The 16,793-nt window shown below is 37.1% G+C and overlaps 1 protein-coding gene across 5 annotated transcripts in view; it reads right to left on the reverse strand.

The window, feature by feature from the left end:
- The window catches only part of CSDE1 (cold shock domain containing E1), a 38,271-nt gene that overhangs the window by 8,997 nt on the left and 12,481 nt on the right, over positions 1-16,793 (reverse strand). For 2 of the 5 annotated variants that reach the window (XM_015066105.3, XM_015066106.3), the window contains exons 3-14: positions 13,714-13,860; positions 11,857-12,055; positions 10,477-10,586; positions 9,984-10,076; positions 9,268-9,365; positions 6,326-6,407; positions 5,845-5,973; positions 5,610-5,735; positions 4,535-4,747; positions 2,789-2,929; positions 2,541-2,705; positions 97-204 (exon numbers count right to left, since the gene is read on the reverse strand). In XM_015066105.3, the coding sequence (XP_014921591.1) occupies positions 97-204; positions 2,541-2,705; positions 2,789-2,929; positions 4,535-4,747; positions 5,610-5,735; positions 5,845-5,973; positions 6,326-6,407; positions 9,268-9,365; positions 9,984-10,076; positions 10,477-10,586; positions 11,857-12,055; positions 13,714-13,851 (1,602 nt within the window). In that variant the 5' untranslated portion in view covers positions 13,852-13,860. The remainder of the gene's footprint in view (positions 1-96; positions 205-2,540; positions 2,706-2,788; positions 2,930-4,534; positions 4,748-5,609; positions 5,736-5,844; positions 5,974-6,325; positions 6,408-9,267; positions 9,366-9,983; positions 10,077-10,476; positions 10,587-11,856; positions 12,056-13,713; positions 13,861-16,793) is intronic. The other 3 variants (XM_015066108.3, XM_015066107.3, XM_053214640.1) reach the window with 3 other exon arrangements.

Genomic DNA, 16,793 nt, shown 5'->3' on the forward strand with positions numbered 1-16,793 from the left:
GGTAAGACTAAAAAAAAACCCCAAAGACATTTTGCAGGACTTATGATGAAGATGACAACCTTTAACTCTCCTCTCAAATAAGCAGAATTATCTTGCCTTATCTCCTATTTGAGGAGAAGTAGATCCTTCCACATCCTTGGCTTGAAAAGCAATAGTCAATTTCACCCCACAATCATCATAGGCAATAACACCATCCTCAGCCTCCTACAAAACAGGATACAATGAAAAGAATCAAGAATAAAAAGGCAATAAGCAGTTACAGTTTTTAGACCCTGGAGCTAAAGAATTGGCACAGCTGTACAAATGTCCTATTCTGGGGTTCCCTAACAGTAACCAATTTTTCATATGAATAAAAGATAGTCTTACCTTAAACCCAGGACTGATTCAACATACTGCAATTGGGTCTTTTAGTTCCGAGAATCTAATTTTTATTATTGAGGAGGGAAAGCTTACTGAAAATTTATAACACACCCATTCTATACTTCTCATAGCCAGCCAAAAATTAAACTGAGCATGTATTTTTTAAATTTTTTTTAAGGTTATTTATTTTTGACAGAGACACAGTGCGGGCATGAACTGGGGAGGGGGAGAGAGAGAGGGAGACACAGAATCCGAAGCAGGCTCCAGGCTCGAGGCTGTCAGCACAGAGCCCGACACGCAGCTCGAACTCACAAACCGTGCGATCATGACCTGGGCCGAAGTCAGACGCTTAACCGACTGAGCCACCCAGAAGCCCCAAGCATGTATTTTTAATAAACAGAAATTCTATAGGGCAAGAAGCTTTTTGTATCACCTATTTTGAATCTCCCATAGTACCTTACAGTGTTTTGTATGAGAGCGTATTTACCAATGCACGAAAATTTAATTCGGTAGAGGATCTAGCACAGTTCAGAGCATTTGATATTCAACGCTTACAGAATTTAAAACATTGTTGATTACCAGAAAGATTCACTCGTCAAAAGTCTAAGAAATTTCTGGTATACCATACAGAATCATACTGTAAATGACACTGTTCAACTACCTCACAAATTACACCACTTTTATGGTTTCAACTATACAAAACCAATTAATTTCTAGTCTTCTACCATTCATATTCCTTACTGTAATACACTGTTATAAATAAGCGTGATGACAGAAGGACTTACTAGGGTCCAGTGTTGATCTAAGAAGAACAGAACAATAAAAGGGCAGGAAAAGTCTCATTCAAAGGCTGTCTTGATCAACTCAGTTTTGTCAAAGCCATTTGGGAAGCAGGGCATTCTAAGCTTTTTAAAAACCATTAAAAACAAGCCCCACTGATTTTCTTTTATTTTTATTATTGTTAAATGCAGCATTTGTGAAATTCCTACTATGGGCCTGGCCTTGTGAGGGCTTTTTCACCATAACAGGAGACTATGATTTTTTCAGTTTAAAAACTGAAGCTCAGAAGTGATTTCCTAAGCTACAAAATAAATAGTAAGCAAGATGTTGTTCCAGTTCTCTCAGGATCCTAAGTAGCCATTTTAAAAATTACATTACCTTCCACTATCTCCCACACGTACCTGCTGCTCTTGTCTAGATCCATGATATCTGCTCCCAGTTCAAGGTCTACCTAAACTCATTTTGTATCAGGCCTCTTCATCTTTTGTCTTTCTCCACCCCCATCTAGGGTTCATACTATGCCATTTCTTCCTGAAGTGCGTATCTGATGTCACTTTCCACAAATCTTCTCGGAGTATAGAACAAAGTCTAAATTCGCTAGAGTAGCAATTGAACCTTCTCCATCTAGCTGTATCCTGATTTTTCATCTTATTTCCCCTATTCTACCCACCAAAGAAAAACCCTATCTTCCTGTTTAACTACTCAGTGCTTTCTAAAGAAATCCTGAATTTTTCTCATTTGTACCTCTATTCTGTGAGGAATGTTCTTTCTTCATGTATACCCACCTATTAAGTGTCAGTGCCTTAGTGATACCATCCCAGATCCTGCCACATTAGAATTTATTTTCGCCACAGTGCTCTCACTGATCTTTTATGGCAATATTTTATATTTTGTATGAATTACCTGCTTCTGTACAACCCTCAATTTATTATTTACTTGAGAGCAAAAGCCATGTTAGACATCATTCTATCTCTATTCTGTGGACTATTCAAAATGGAGTTCAAATGTGTAAATGGAGTCCACACAAATTTGGAAGTTTTAAACTGCTTGGGAAGATCAGTACTATCATTTTAGATGAGCAGTTCTCATTGGGGATTAGGGGATGTCTTGCAGGATATGGCAACAGGTTCGGCTGTCACACAGAGGGAGAAGAGAGATACTGATCTCCAGTGGGTAAAGGTCAGGGATGCTGCTTAACATCCCACAATCCATAGAACAGCCCCCCCACCCCGCAAGTCATAATGTGGAGATTAAAAACCTTCTTTTAGATCAGTTCACTGTTAATGTTACAGAGAATTCCAAAAGAGACAATACTTCATTCCATTACTGTGTGGACAGTGGTTTCCTTGAAAGAGAGGAATAAAGAGCTACAGAAATCATTTTGATCATGTAAAACTTACCTTTTCTTTGCCTTTATTTGGGCTAGTGGTTTTAGGATTAGAGAAAGTGGCTTCTTTTTCTACAGTGCCCAGAAAACGATGATCTGAATGGGAATGGAACGAAACCGTGCCCTTGGGAAGCTTTTTAATCCTAATAGCATGATTTCTTTGGGCAGAGAGCATATCCTACAAATGATAAACAAAAGTAACTTTAAACTGAAAAAGGAAGCATCAAGAAACCATCCCATTCTTTCTCAAAAAGTACTCACAGGAACCACAGTAAACTCTACTTCATCCGCAATATGGAGCTGATTCCCATCCAGAATTTCACTGAAGTGGAAGAACATCCGAGCGTCACGATCCACACACTTGATGAAACCAAATCCATCTCTCATGGCAGCAATTACACCCTGAAATCCAGATAATATTTTCACTGGCTGCGAAGCTTGCCAAGAAAACAATACTCAATTTTGGAGGCATCAAGTTAAACTCATTAGGAATTCTCTGAATTAATGACTCAAAATTTGTACCCACTTTTTAATTTTTCTATTTAAATACAAACTCATTGCTTTCAGTAAATTAACTTCTAAGCCACTGTCTGAGATGCTACCCCCCTGGTCAGCATGCCTAGAAAAAACTATCACATTTGAGTGTTAACACAGGCACACAATATACTCCTTCTCATTCTCAAATTTGTGAACTTGGTATTATTACCCTGTATTGCAAGATGAGGAAATCGAGGCTGAAGTTAAGCAGTTTGTTCAAAGCACACAGCTAATAAGTGGTAGAAAACAAAGATTCTAAATCTATGGATCCTAAGGCCCAAGCTTTATGACAACATCTAGAAATTTTAAAAATCTACACAAATACTTCAAATACTTCCAGAGTCAACTAAAGGGAACTTTTTTTTTAGTCTCAATCTCAAAAATTTTTATGTGAGTTTAGGTGCAGGAAAGGCTTAAGATTAAGGTCTGAAGAATAAACAAAATATACGAAATCCTTTCCTCATTTTTCCCCCTTACTAAATTATCAGCTTTGTAAGGGCAATTACATCCAGAGTTAGCTGGCACATGGCAGGTACTCAGAAGTTTACTGAAACAATTATTATCAACCTACCAATGACTTACATGTTGCATATTTATTTGTATTATTACTGACGACTGTTCTATAACCAGTTTTGAATATAGCATAAATAATATCCTGACATTTAATCTTTGGCTAAATCTTGATGGCAGCCAAGCTACTCGACAATGTAGTCTATACTGTCAAGCAAAATAGACCCTACCTGAGAAGCTTTTTGTTTAAAACACACACACACACACACACCCATTCATTTGGTTCTCAAAATTTATAAAGTTAAAAGCACATTGCAAGTATCAAACAAGATCAGTTCTCCAAAGATAAAGGTTCTAAGTCCCAAGAAACTTAAATTTTCATTGAATGTACCCAGTTCCATTGACCGCACGGAGATATACCACTCATGTTACGATCCCAACAGAACTATAAATTACATCTGAGGCAGTTAATTTATGAAAACAGAGCTTATAAAACATGTTTGGGAAACATTGCTGGTGCAGGTCACTCCTGGACATATACCCACTGAAAAGAATTTGCAAATTCCTGCTGTAAAAGCCAAAAATCCAAAACCTACTTAACCTTATCGAGTGTTTACTAAACATGGAACAGTTTGGGAAGATCTGTTTTCTACAACGATAGACTTAAATTTTCTCAGTCTTCATATTTAAGGTCCACAAAGTAACGGACTCTCAAAAGATCTTAGAATTCCTCCTGTACACATTTCCATTCTGAAACTTTTTCACATCTGTTTCAAGATAACTGGCAGAGTCAGTTACCAAACCCAGACTGACTGAAATATCTGTGTTCTTAGTCACTTCATAAGGAAGCTGCCCCATGTCATCATTAACTTAAATGCTTTTCAGTATAGCATTACAAATTTGAATATAATATTAGGCCCCCATACTGAATACAAATATCTAATAATATCCAACACTTACCATCTCTCTGGCTTCATTAGTGAACTGAAATGTATTTGACAGAACTTCTATGTTGGTTGCTCGTTCTAACTTGTCACGTCGGTCTGTTGAAATATTAAACCTAACATGGTCGCCTTCCAGCAGGGTCACCTTGGATTTTGTATCTTTGTCTCCAAAGGGAAGCTCTTTAGGAATCACAAAATCAACTTTGATGCGTCCTGGCAATGGGTCATTCTGATGAGAAGGAAAAACTATTTTAGCTGGAGATTTCTCATCCTTCCTAGTTCTAAGTCAAACAAGAAGAACACACAGCAAACCCATGTTATTTATAATAAACAGTTCCCTACAGGGAAAAAAAATGTTGACAACATAAGCCCAATTTGCAAACTTTGTGTTCTGTGGTCACATGATAAAATCACAACACTGCAGTTAAGATCCTGCACTCTGACAGAGATATTTTATTTAAGGAAAAGAATTTGTCTTTTAGGTTTCACATTTCTTAAGCAATGACGCCAGCAGTCTCCTCTCCTCACCTTACCTCCCACATAAAAGAAACAAACTGGTGGAGGAGGAGGGGGAGGAGGTGGGAGAGAAACCCAATAAATGCATCCCTAAAATGGTTTTTCCCAATTTAACCAGCATTTCTTTTGTCCCTTTCTCCTGATCACCCAGTACAAAACAAAACAAAACCTATTCATAGACATATCAATCACTGGTCCCTCGTTTAGCTTAATTATATATATGAAGAAATATTTGGGGTGCCTGGGTGGCTCAGTCGGTTAAGCGTGTGACTTCAGCTCAGGTCATGATCTCACAGCTCATGGGTTCGAGCCCTGTGTCGGGCTCTGTGCTGACATCTCAGAGCCTGGAGCCTGCTTTGGATTCTGCGTCCTTCTCTCACTCTGCCCCCCCCTCCCCCCGCTCATGCTCTTTCTCTCTCAAGAATAAATAAATGTTAAAAAATAAAAAATAAATAAAAAGAGAAATATTTAATTGTTCCACCACCATAAAATTACATTAATTGAATAAAATTTCTGTATATCAAACTGTTCTACTGATGAGACAATAGAAAACTCTTCTGAAAAAGACTATTTACCTGGTTTTTACTGGGTACTTTTGGGATTACTTTGGTTACAGTTCCTTCAAAATGTTCAATGCTGATATCTTCAAAAATGACTGTTCCTTGAGGCAATAGTCTGACATCTGTTGCAACTTCTTTACCCTAAATCGGAAGGGAGGAGGAGATCATATAATTTTAAGTGTTTCCTAAAAATGTAATTCACTACTGACCTTAAAAGAAGGCCGAAGATCAAGTTAGTCAACTATCTTACATTTCTGTCCTTGATTGTGAATTCCACGTCATCTCCAGGCTGTAAGGTTTCTAAGTCACCCTTAAATTCACTATAGTGAAAGAATATCTCTTTTACGATATCACCTCTTTCAATAAAGCCAAACGCCTCCTAAAGACAAACAAGCAAAATCCAAAAAAATAATAGGAACATTAGGTACTATTCAGTGTACATATTTATGATTATAATTTACAGTCAATAAGCCTTATTGTAAAATTATACTGCCCTGGAAACAATATATTTGGCTAGGTCTAATATTAACAGTATCAATTACATGGCCCATTGTAAAGAAAATATGAATTAGTAACCAAGAAATTTTAAAAGATTACTTTTGACATTACCAGTGAAATATTTTTAAAAGGAAGACAAAGAAAAGAAAGAACCAAAGGCTTGGGTTTGAAGTATGGACTGAAAGTAATCAAAGAACAAAAACCTCAAATTTTTCACATTTGATGACACTTACCTTCATGGCACAAACTACTCCCTGACAGCGGGCTTGCTTCTTTTTCAACAGCATAATGTTACGAGCACTTACAGCACCAGTACTAGAAAGGAATAATTGGGTGGGGGTAGGGGGATCAAAATGGGGTAAAAAAAAAAAAAATGCATTGGCTTGGTTAGATATGAGGAATCTAGAGAAACAATTAGTTTTCTGAGAGCTCAATTTTATGTCAACACAAAGAGCAAATATAAAGTTTTTGACACATGATCCTTTTTACATGGCTTCATATGCAAAGGATTTTTTGCTCAAATTCTCTAGCCTTCTAAATTGGGCACATACATATATATCATTTTTCTCTTAGAATCTTAAAAGAGTATCACAGATACCCTATGCTTTTCTATTACAACAAAAGAAAGTCCTAAACTGAATGCAACCAAATAGGGTAAAGTCTTAGGAAGGTCATTTATTGGGTAAACATTTGAGTATCTTGTGCCGCAAACTAAAGGTACTGGGGATATAGAGATGGATACGGAATGGTCCCTGTTTGCAACGAGTGCTGAATTTACTAGCTATCCCATCAATGATTTCTGATTAAACAGCCATAAAAGAAGGTTGAATAAATGTGATTAAAGGAGAAATTTCCTATGCTTTAAAAACAAAAACAAACAAACAAGACATTCACCTTCACTGAAACCCATTAGACCCTACATGTTGTTATCCTGTCCTCATCTTTGAGCAGGAAAATGTAAATCTGATTTCATTTTAAAGATGGTGCAGGCTATTGGTGTAGTTGTTTTAACAAAAGGTAAAGACTAAGTAAATTCTTCACGGACAAACTGTCACCCAATTGGGGTTTTTATTTCAAAAATGTAACAGGCTAATGAAGACAGTGGAAAATATACTATTTGTCTTTGCAACTTACTACAGTGAAAGACTTTAGAGCCAGACTGGGGTTCAAAGACCTGCTATTTACAGGCTGTATGACTTTAGGCAAGTTACTTTATGAGAACATACTCTGTGTTACAGATGAAGACACTGATCAGGTGAAGCTGTTCTCAGAAGTAACAATTATATACATTTAGTACAAGTGCTTGGCATACAGGAACTTAATAAATTATCCCCTAGATTCCTATCTAAGATCAAATGGAGGGCTTTAGACTGAAACTATTAACATACCCACCAACTCAATCTGATTCCTTTTAGTCTGACAAGAGGTAAGATTCAGGGCTAATAATTCTGCACATGCTCTTGGGACTTTGCTTTCTCTACACTATTGTAAAGTGCATTCCTAGCATTTTTTCCAACTTCCTACTTTTAACTTCCTTCTGTGCTTGTACAAAAATAATTTTCCCTAGGCTTTCTTTCTTTTTTAAAGCCTATTTTTCAGAGGGGGAGAAGAGGGGGGGGGGAGGCAGGGAGGGAGGGGCAGAGAGAGGGAGAAAGAACCCCAAGCAGGCTCTGGCGTTGTCAGTGCAGAGACTGATGTGGGGCTAGAACCCACAATCATGAGATCATGACCTAAGCCAAAATCAAGAGTCAGACGCTTAACTGATGGAGTCACCCAGGTGCCCCTTATCCTTAAGCTTTCTTAACTACACTTTCCTTAACTGCTCATGCTGATGAATTCAACAGCTGTATATCCTGTCCATTAAGCTTGTTTCAGACTTCTACATGCAACTACATATTTATGATCTTCACCTACATAAAATGCCAAAACAAGGGGAGCCTGGTTTGGCTCAGTTGGTTGAGGGCCCAACTTCAGCTCAGGTCATGAACTCACGATTCATGAGTTTGAGCCCCACATCAGGCTCGTTGCTCTCTGCGCAGTCTGCTTAGGATCCTCTGTCCGCTTCTCCCCATTGCCCCTCCCCTCCCCTGCTCACTTCTTGCTCTCTCAAAAACGAATAAACATTTATTTAAAAAAATGCCAAAATAAGTATAATTCTTCTCCCACATTTAGTACTTTCTGCTGTATCTTCTGGTTAATGACATCATCTGTCCAGTAGCCAGAAAAGTGGCATTTGGAACTCTCCTTTCCTTAATTCCAATATACACCTCTATCTAATCAATGGCTTAACTTCTCCACCTAACCATCCTTGGCCTACGCATAGACACTCATCTTGCATATTAACTCTCAAGTCACTGCTTCTAGTCTAGTGTATACCTACCCTTCAAAAGTCTACCATCTCCACCACTTCAATGATCTAAACCAATCATACCTCCATCTCTGCTCCTACCCTGCCGCCACCCCCCACCCCCACCCAATTTAAAATCCCTCCAGAGTCCTAGGACTATGGGATAAAGCTCAAACTTCATCTTCCTATGATCCAATCAATTCAATCAAACTCAAAACTTTTGGCCATTTCCTCAAAATTACACTTCTACTCAGAATGCTATTTCCTCCCCCTCATCTCCCTGGTGACTTTACACCATTTCCCTCAAAACTTCTCTTTAGCACTGCGAAACTTTCACGGACTTCTAGAACAGCTCCTTGAAAGCTCGGACCATAACTTTATATTCCTATTTTTGACAGCTGCACAGTGCCCATCATAGCATAGACCCTCAAATGCTTAGCTGATGAAAAGTTTAAAAGACCATGAAGGGGAACCTGGGTGGCTCAGTCGGTTGAGCGTCTGACTTTGGCTCGGGTCATGATCTCACGGTTTGTGGGTTTGGGCACCCCCATCAGGCTCTGTGCTGATAGCTCAGAGCCTGGAGCCTGCTTCAGATTCTGTGTCTCCCTCTCTCTGCCCCTCCCCTGCTTGTGTTTTCTCTCTCTCTCTCTCAAAAATAAATAAACATTAAAAAAAAAAGATCATGAAAATTATCATTAAAATTATCCAAATCTACAAGTTAGGTTTTCAACGTACTTCAATTTTCTTCTCCTTGGGGGGAGGAGGAAGACACACAAACAAAAGAAACAAAACAAAAACTCCCAACTTAAGTGGAAAAAAAGAACTTACTGTTTATTGTTATCAATTACAAAGTTTATTTTATCTCCGGTTTCCAGCTGAACGTTCCCTTCGACATCTTCAGGAGTGTAAGTCAGATAAAACACTTCCTGTGAATTAATAAGTTGTTATTACTATACTGGCAGGATGCATATTCTCTGTATACTGTGATTTACTTTGTTAAATACCTCTTAAACTGGCATTTTAAACCAAATGTCTTAACAATGCTTTATGACAAGTACATTGTTTTATTCATATAAACACACACTTCCCCTCCATGATGCTGATGACTTCTGCGAGTCCACAGCTGAGCAGCAATCCAACTTCAAAAAGCTTACACACGTGGAAGCATTTGCCCAGAGACTGTAGTTACATTTCAAAAAAACAATTTTTATGTAAGGCATTCCAAACAAAAAAGATGGAGTTAGTGTTTAAAAAGAACCAGAAAAAAGATCCCCTCCCACAACCCCCAAAAATTCGAGTAAAAGGAACATTTTACCTTAATGTTCTAACTAAGGTCACACTTGGGCAAGCTAAGACACTTGGAAGTCCTAAGGATTTTTTTCCTTTTAAAGTTTTTGATTATGCTGCACTCGAAGTCTCTTAGAAACCAAATTTAAAACTGAATTTATCAACTGCAGCTTACGTTTTCTATTTTGAATTTTAAAGTACGCTTATAGATCACATGGTGGATCAGGCAAAGGTTTAAGAAAAATACACAAGTTTACCCCATTACGTTCGTAGCATACACTCCCTGTTGGACTCTGACCCGGGGCAGCTGGAGATTTACTCTCTAAGTTGTGAGGAACAGCGCACACAACCTACCAGTCAAAAAAAAAAAAATTTCCATTGCTAATCATTTCAGGAGCAGCACTGTGCAATATTAACTGAATTTTAATATCCTCTATACTATACATAGGGATGCATTTTAATATGATCCACAAGAGGATGTCATGCTGCCAAGTTTCAAACTTACAGTACATAAGCTGACTGTAAGTGTAGTCTTAGGGTTATATGTAAAAACCCAAATTGAGTCTTGACCATATTTTATTTCAGGTCAAGAAATGCCAGTGCTTCTGTTAGAATTTTAAGATAGTAATCTTTATATACTATAGCTCTCTTGCGTGCAAACTGAGGAGATGGGGAGAATCTTCCTTTTCTAATGTGAAAGATATGCAAATGCAGGGCCCTAAGAAAACACAAAGCATCAAAGCCACTAACTTGTCCATTCATTCGTTCTTCAGGGAGGATTTCTGGTTTTATCTTCACCAGTTTAACAGCAATGGGTTTCCCAGTCCGCCGGTCAGATGATACTTCGAATTCAACATCATCTAAAATAAAGTATAAGTATTGTATGTGTTGGACTAATTTTGGCAAAATGGTACTTCACTTTCAAGCCAAACTTAATGTAGCATTTGAGATGTTTTAGACCAGTGACTTCTCAAAGTGCAGTTCCTGGACCAGCAGCAGCAGCAGCACATTACCTGGTAGCTTAGCAGAAATGCAAAGTCCTGGGCCCCGCCCCACTTCAGACCTATTGAAAGACAAACTCTAGGCACCAGGTACAGCAATTTGTTTTGACAAGCCTTCCAAGTTATTCTGATACATACTAATGCTTCAGAACCACTGTTTTATTCTAAGATAGAAACGTCTTAGTTTTCACATTTAACAAATACTGAAAATGAGGCGATATAAAGATCATGACCTTTGGCAACTTTTCTTCTTTCTTAAGCTTCTCTGTATCTCAGTTTCCTCATCTGCAAAGTAAGGATTAACCAAAATAATGTTCTTGCAGGGTTTAGAGTATTTGGTATGCCAAATATGCATGTAAACCACTGCTCTTTTTTCCCAAAGATACTTAAAAAAAAAAAAAAAAGAAACAAAAAACCACACCGAGGGGGTGCCTGGGTGGTTGAATCTAAGTGTCTGACTTCGGTTCAGGTCATGATCTCCTGGTTTCGGAGTTCAAGCCCTGCATCAGGCTCTCTGCTGTAGGCGCAGAGCCTGCTTTGGATCCTCTGTCCCCTTCCACTTTGCCCCTCCTCTGCTCATGCTTCCTCACTCTCTCTCAAAAATAAATAAAAACATTAAAAAAATTGTAATAAAATCTTTAAACACACACACCTTGCTTGACACCTTGTAACTTCAGTCTTCCAATAAACCATACATTTTCACATGTGAAAGTAATTTCTATGGTGTCAGCCAAGATGAATAGTTCAAGTGGTGACACTGTAGGAGTTATTTTTCTCAGGTACTACCAAAATTAGTACTTAATAAAACAGTCAAAACACTATAAAAGTCTAATATTTTCATTGGTTTAAAATCTAATATACAGCTAAAGTCATTATTATGGGGGAGAACAATTAGATCTTCCAAGTATCTATTTAAAAAATATTCAAAGATATCTTTAAGTCAATTAGTCCTTTATCCCTCAAAAAGACAACACCACAAGAGAAATCAGGATTGTTAGTTTACAGAGATACATTTCAGTAACTGGGACAATTAAAAGGCCAAAAGTAGTAGAACACTGTCACGAGCAAGATGATATGCAAGAGAAATCTGTGATTAGTTTTTTAAAAAGAATAGTCAATGACAGATTACCTCCTACTTTTAAGTCCTGCAGGTTGCCATTATACTGTGAACAGTGGAAGAAAAGTCTAGCTTGACGTTCTGAACACTGAATAAATCCATAAGAGGTTAGCAGTTTTTCAATAACCCCAGTTTCACGCAGTGCTGCTGAAGTACCATTGGGGTACCCATTGTGTCCATTGTTATGGAGAAGGTTTGGATCAAAGCTCATCTGTTTTAAGAAGAAAAAGAACTTAATATATTCAGATCTGTACATTAAAGCATTTTATGATTAACAAATCACTAAATTTTTAATATAAACAAGCAAATAAAGATAAAATCGGTAAAGCAAAGTTTATGGGATTTTACTATTGAAATGTTAGTTTAGCTAATAAAATATTTCAGAAGAAATAATTCCATTTATTTTAAGGAACTGCCCCAATTTATGGTAGAATTTTCACTTACCAGACAAATAGGATTTCTGGAGTTTAGTGTTAAGGTAAAGCAACTACGTTAAGTATAAGCTGCCTTTATGTTAACTTCAAATTACTACTAAAACAATTTCAGAACAAAGGTAACTGATATTCAAGGGATGGCAACCCAGACTACCAAAACACTTCTTTAAGAAATTTGCTAACACCTACTTTGAAACTTAAATAGAAATCAACACTATATGGTAAGCCATGCATCCAAAGGCAATTACTTAAATTAGTAGAGATGAAAACAAAACAAACTTTGTATGCAATACTTATTTCAAACTACAAAATATTAGAGTAATGCAACAGATTCTTCAGTGAAAGAATACCCTTAGAAAACAGGATTTTTCTAAGACAGAAGTCCATGACAACAAAAACTCTTCAAATCTAAAAATGTTTTAATCATTTCACAGTATATTTAAAGAAATCTTTTCACCCATTTCAGATGCTGATGAAATCTCTAAATACTGTCATTTGCTTCTACGATCAGGTAAAACAAAGGAAAACATTCTTTAGTGGAAAGAGCTATTTAAATACAATGCAATGGAACATGTTAGATCATCAAATACAGTCTATCACATTGGAGATTTCATTTTGCCTTATTTGAGTAAAACCATAAAAACAAATTATTAATGTAAGTGATGGATAAAAGAGGAAAAATCCCTAGGAGAGATTAGGTCTGTAACTGATTTACTATGACAGCAACATATCCACATCTTTACTAGTTTTAGACTCTTCCATTGAAAATTTGACTTATTAAGAAGCATTTTCATTTAAATGTGATGTTGGGCACTATTAATAAAAATATTTTTCTTTAGGAAAATAAAAAGACTAAGACTGTAGAACAATAAACCCAAGTATGAGTAGTTAAACAGTACATGGGATGGCCAAACCATGCAAATCAAAGCCATTAAATCTGTAGGTAATTAAGTTCTAGTTCTTTCATACTAGACATTCTTCTGTTTGACATGCATGAACTCATTTAATTTTTTACAAAGCCCAAGAGAAAGTAATATTATCCTCATTTTACTAATGAGGTAACAGACACAGAAAGGTTAAATGACTTGCCAAAGTTAAATGGTAGAGGATTTAAACCAAGAAGGCCTACCTCTACAATCTGGGTTCTGAACTAGGGCTAAAATACAAAATACTGATTGCAGTGGAGGCAGGAGTTAAAGTTTGAGATTCTCCACTTCTAACAAGCTCCCAAGGTGGTACCAATGCTTTAGATTCTTGGACACATTATGAGTAGCAAGGCCTAAACTACTTATCTTTCATGATTCAGGGTGAAGGAAATGCCTAGAGAAGTTAGAAAGTGAGTTTGCAGGTTACTTCAACCAAAGTGAGTGGCCCTCCTAAGTCATGCTCTTAACACAAAGCAAAATGAGCTGGGATGACTGTTTCCCTGACTTACAGATCTCTGATACGTGGGGGTCCTCTTTTGTTTTTTAGTCCCAGATGAGGTAGAAGATGAAGATAAAGGTAAAGAAAATGAAGGAGGGGCTGCAGGAGGGGGATGAGGATCTGATGATACAGTAAAAACGTTCTCCATCTCAAACAGCTGTGGTAACATAGCACAATGTTTATAACTATGATCAATAACAATTTAACACACACTTGACAGTCAACTTCTATACCTTTACAGATTTACCCTTAGGTTATTCAGCAAAACAGAATTCATTGAATCAGGTTTCTATTGACAAAAGAAATTATAGCGTTAACATTAAGAGGTCAAGCTGAAATGTATCTTTTAAATCCCTTTCACAATCCCTAATCCACAACATTTACAATTTTTTAAATGCCATAATGAGTCACTGGTGGTTGCTACAATGACACAATTCAGCCCAACTTCTTCTCAACGTCTCACAACTTCACACGGAATCCAGTATTTTCAGTTATTTGACTCTTCAGAGTATGCACAACAATAATCCAATAGGATGTGGAAGAAAATATTACAACTATATTATTTATCTTGCCCATAGATAAACTTAGCTTTATTATAAATATATATTTTCAGGAAAGGACTGAGTGGTATGTTAGATAATATCACACTGCGCATACATTACTTAGGTGTTTTGAGGGAGGGTGAAAAACTCCACAAGAGGCTGACAGTGAAGCCCTCATTCATTTACTTTCAGTATATTACAATTTATATTTGCCCAATTAAGTGGACAAACGTAGCTATCTAGTTTAAACAGCCCTCACAAAAAGACAAACAGGGGGCACCTGGGTGGCTCAGTCAGTTGAGCGTCTGACTTCGGCTCAGGTCATGATCTCACTGTCCATGAGTTCAAGCCCTGCGTCGGGCTCTGTGCTGACGGCTCAGAGCCTGGAGCCTGCTTCGGATTCTGTGTTTCCCTCTCTCTCTGACCCTCCCCCGTTCATGCTCTGTCTCTGTCTCAAAAATAAACGTTAAAAAAATTTTTTTTACAAAAAGACAAACGGTTGAAAAAGATTGCTACACAAGACTCTTAGATAGAAAAAAAATGTTAATATAAGGCAAGCACCAGCAAAGAAAATGGGCCCTGACACTTCTAATCCTAGTATTAGTTCTTTAACCTCTCCATGACGTAAAATGATCATCTAATTTAAGATCTGATAAGTCTGCCAAACGTTAATATCAAGACTATGATACAGACTTATACTAGTAGCAATAAAACACACTGCACATATACTGTCCCTCTGATATTAATTCATGATGGTATACATTTTTAAAACACTTATAAACTAAGCATTTAGACATAACATTTTTAGTGAGGGGGAAGTTTCTGTACTGTTAATAGGTAAACTATTTTTATGGTATTATTTCATCTTTTGTTTTTAAGTAGGCTCCACGCCCAATGTGGGGCTTTAACTCACGATCCTAAGATTAATAAGAGTCACATGCTCTATCGACTGAGCCAGCCAGACATCCCAAAATGTAAGTTAGATGTTTTTTCTTCTTTTGAAGTTTTTATTCATTTAAGTAATCTCTACACCCAACACGGGGCTCAAACTCACAACCCCGAGATCAAGAGTTGCCAGCTCTTCTGACTGAGCCAACCAGGCACCTTTTCCATCTTTATCTTCCTTATTTGTAGGACTATGTTTTATAACACAAATGCGATGTGTCTAGTATAATTACACGATTTAGAAGTATCTACACATATACACACTGACTATACGTGCTTTAACTAACAATATGATCAAACTAATTTGAAGACCATATTCTAGATCCAAGACATGTCTTGGATCATGACTTTCAAGCTGTGCTATTTGGACTAGAGTTATTACCATACAGGTAAGAACACAATACTGTGATTTGTAACACACAGGCCATGAAGTCCCAAAAACCACATTCTCAAGTCTCCAGTCCTATCACATATTCCTGCAGGTACAAGGTCAGACTTGTTTTTCTAAGGGAAAATGAAACAGAAATACAAGGAATCAGAGCTATCCTTTCCCTCTAAGATTATTATTCCCTAACAAAGGTTCTGGAACTTGGACTGTATTGCTCTTTAGTCTCATCTCACCTCAAAATGAGTATCAAAGCAGAATTGAAAAAGGGTCTTTCCTTTCTCCTCCCATCTTTACTGACTGAAGTTTCTTTCTCTATCCTTTATCCATTTGGGGGGCCTCATCTTTCTTTTAGGAAAAACATGGCACTGGAGCAACTTTAGATAAAGCAATATGTTAACACCCTTCTCTTCAAAGAATTCTTTACAATTCAGACTAAACTACATTTCTATGGCACTGTAAGATTTTCTTAACCAGCACCACTAAAACTTTAAAGAAGTGCCATTAAACAAAAAGAAAGTTCGTTAAACACACATACACACAAAAACTCCAATTACATAAAAGTGTTAAGTCCAATGGAAAAAACAGATAGCTCAACAACAGATGCTTCTTTGTAAAAAATTAAGATAAACACACATCAAAAAAAAGGGGGGAGAGGGAATGGAAGGAAAGGACCAGAGTGTAAATGTTATTTGGCTTTTTTTAAATGGGGGCGGGGGAACAATTTAGTTGTTCACCTTACAGCATACAAAAATATAATCAAGATAAACCTAGTTAAATACCCTAACAGATATTAAATACAAACATGCATATTAATAAAATTTTTGGAAGGAAGACTTTCTAGATTTGAAAACAGAAAAAACTGCAAAGAGTCAATGATTACATACAAAAAGGACAACCTTCTATACCCAAACCTAAGGAAAACAAATGCAAACACAAAGGTATCAGTGTTATTATTAAGGAAATGTAAGCAAATCAGTGGAATTAAACTATAATAAGTCACCCCTTTTCCACATTTTGCTTTCTGCAATTTGTTACCCACCTCCCTACCCCCCAACCACAGTCTGGAAGCATGTGATACTCCTCCTGACATATTGTCAGAAGGTCAATAGCAGCCTCACACTATACCACATGCAAATGTCATTCATCACTTCAGCTCATCATGTAGGCATTTTATCATCTCACATCACTACAACAAGGGCAAGTACAGTACAATAA

The sequence above is a fragment of the Acinonyx jubatus genome, chromosome C1, assembly GCF_027475565.1.
Source record: "Acinonyx jubatus isolate Ajub_Pintada_27869175 chromosome C1, VMU_Ajub_asm_v1.0, whole genome shotgun sequence".
Classification (NCBI taxonomy): domain Eukaryota; kingdom Metazoa; phylum Chordata; class Mammalia; order Carnivora; family Felidae; genus Acinonyx; species Acinonyx jubatus.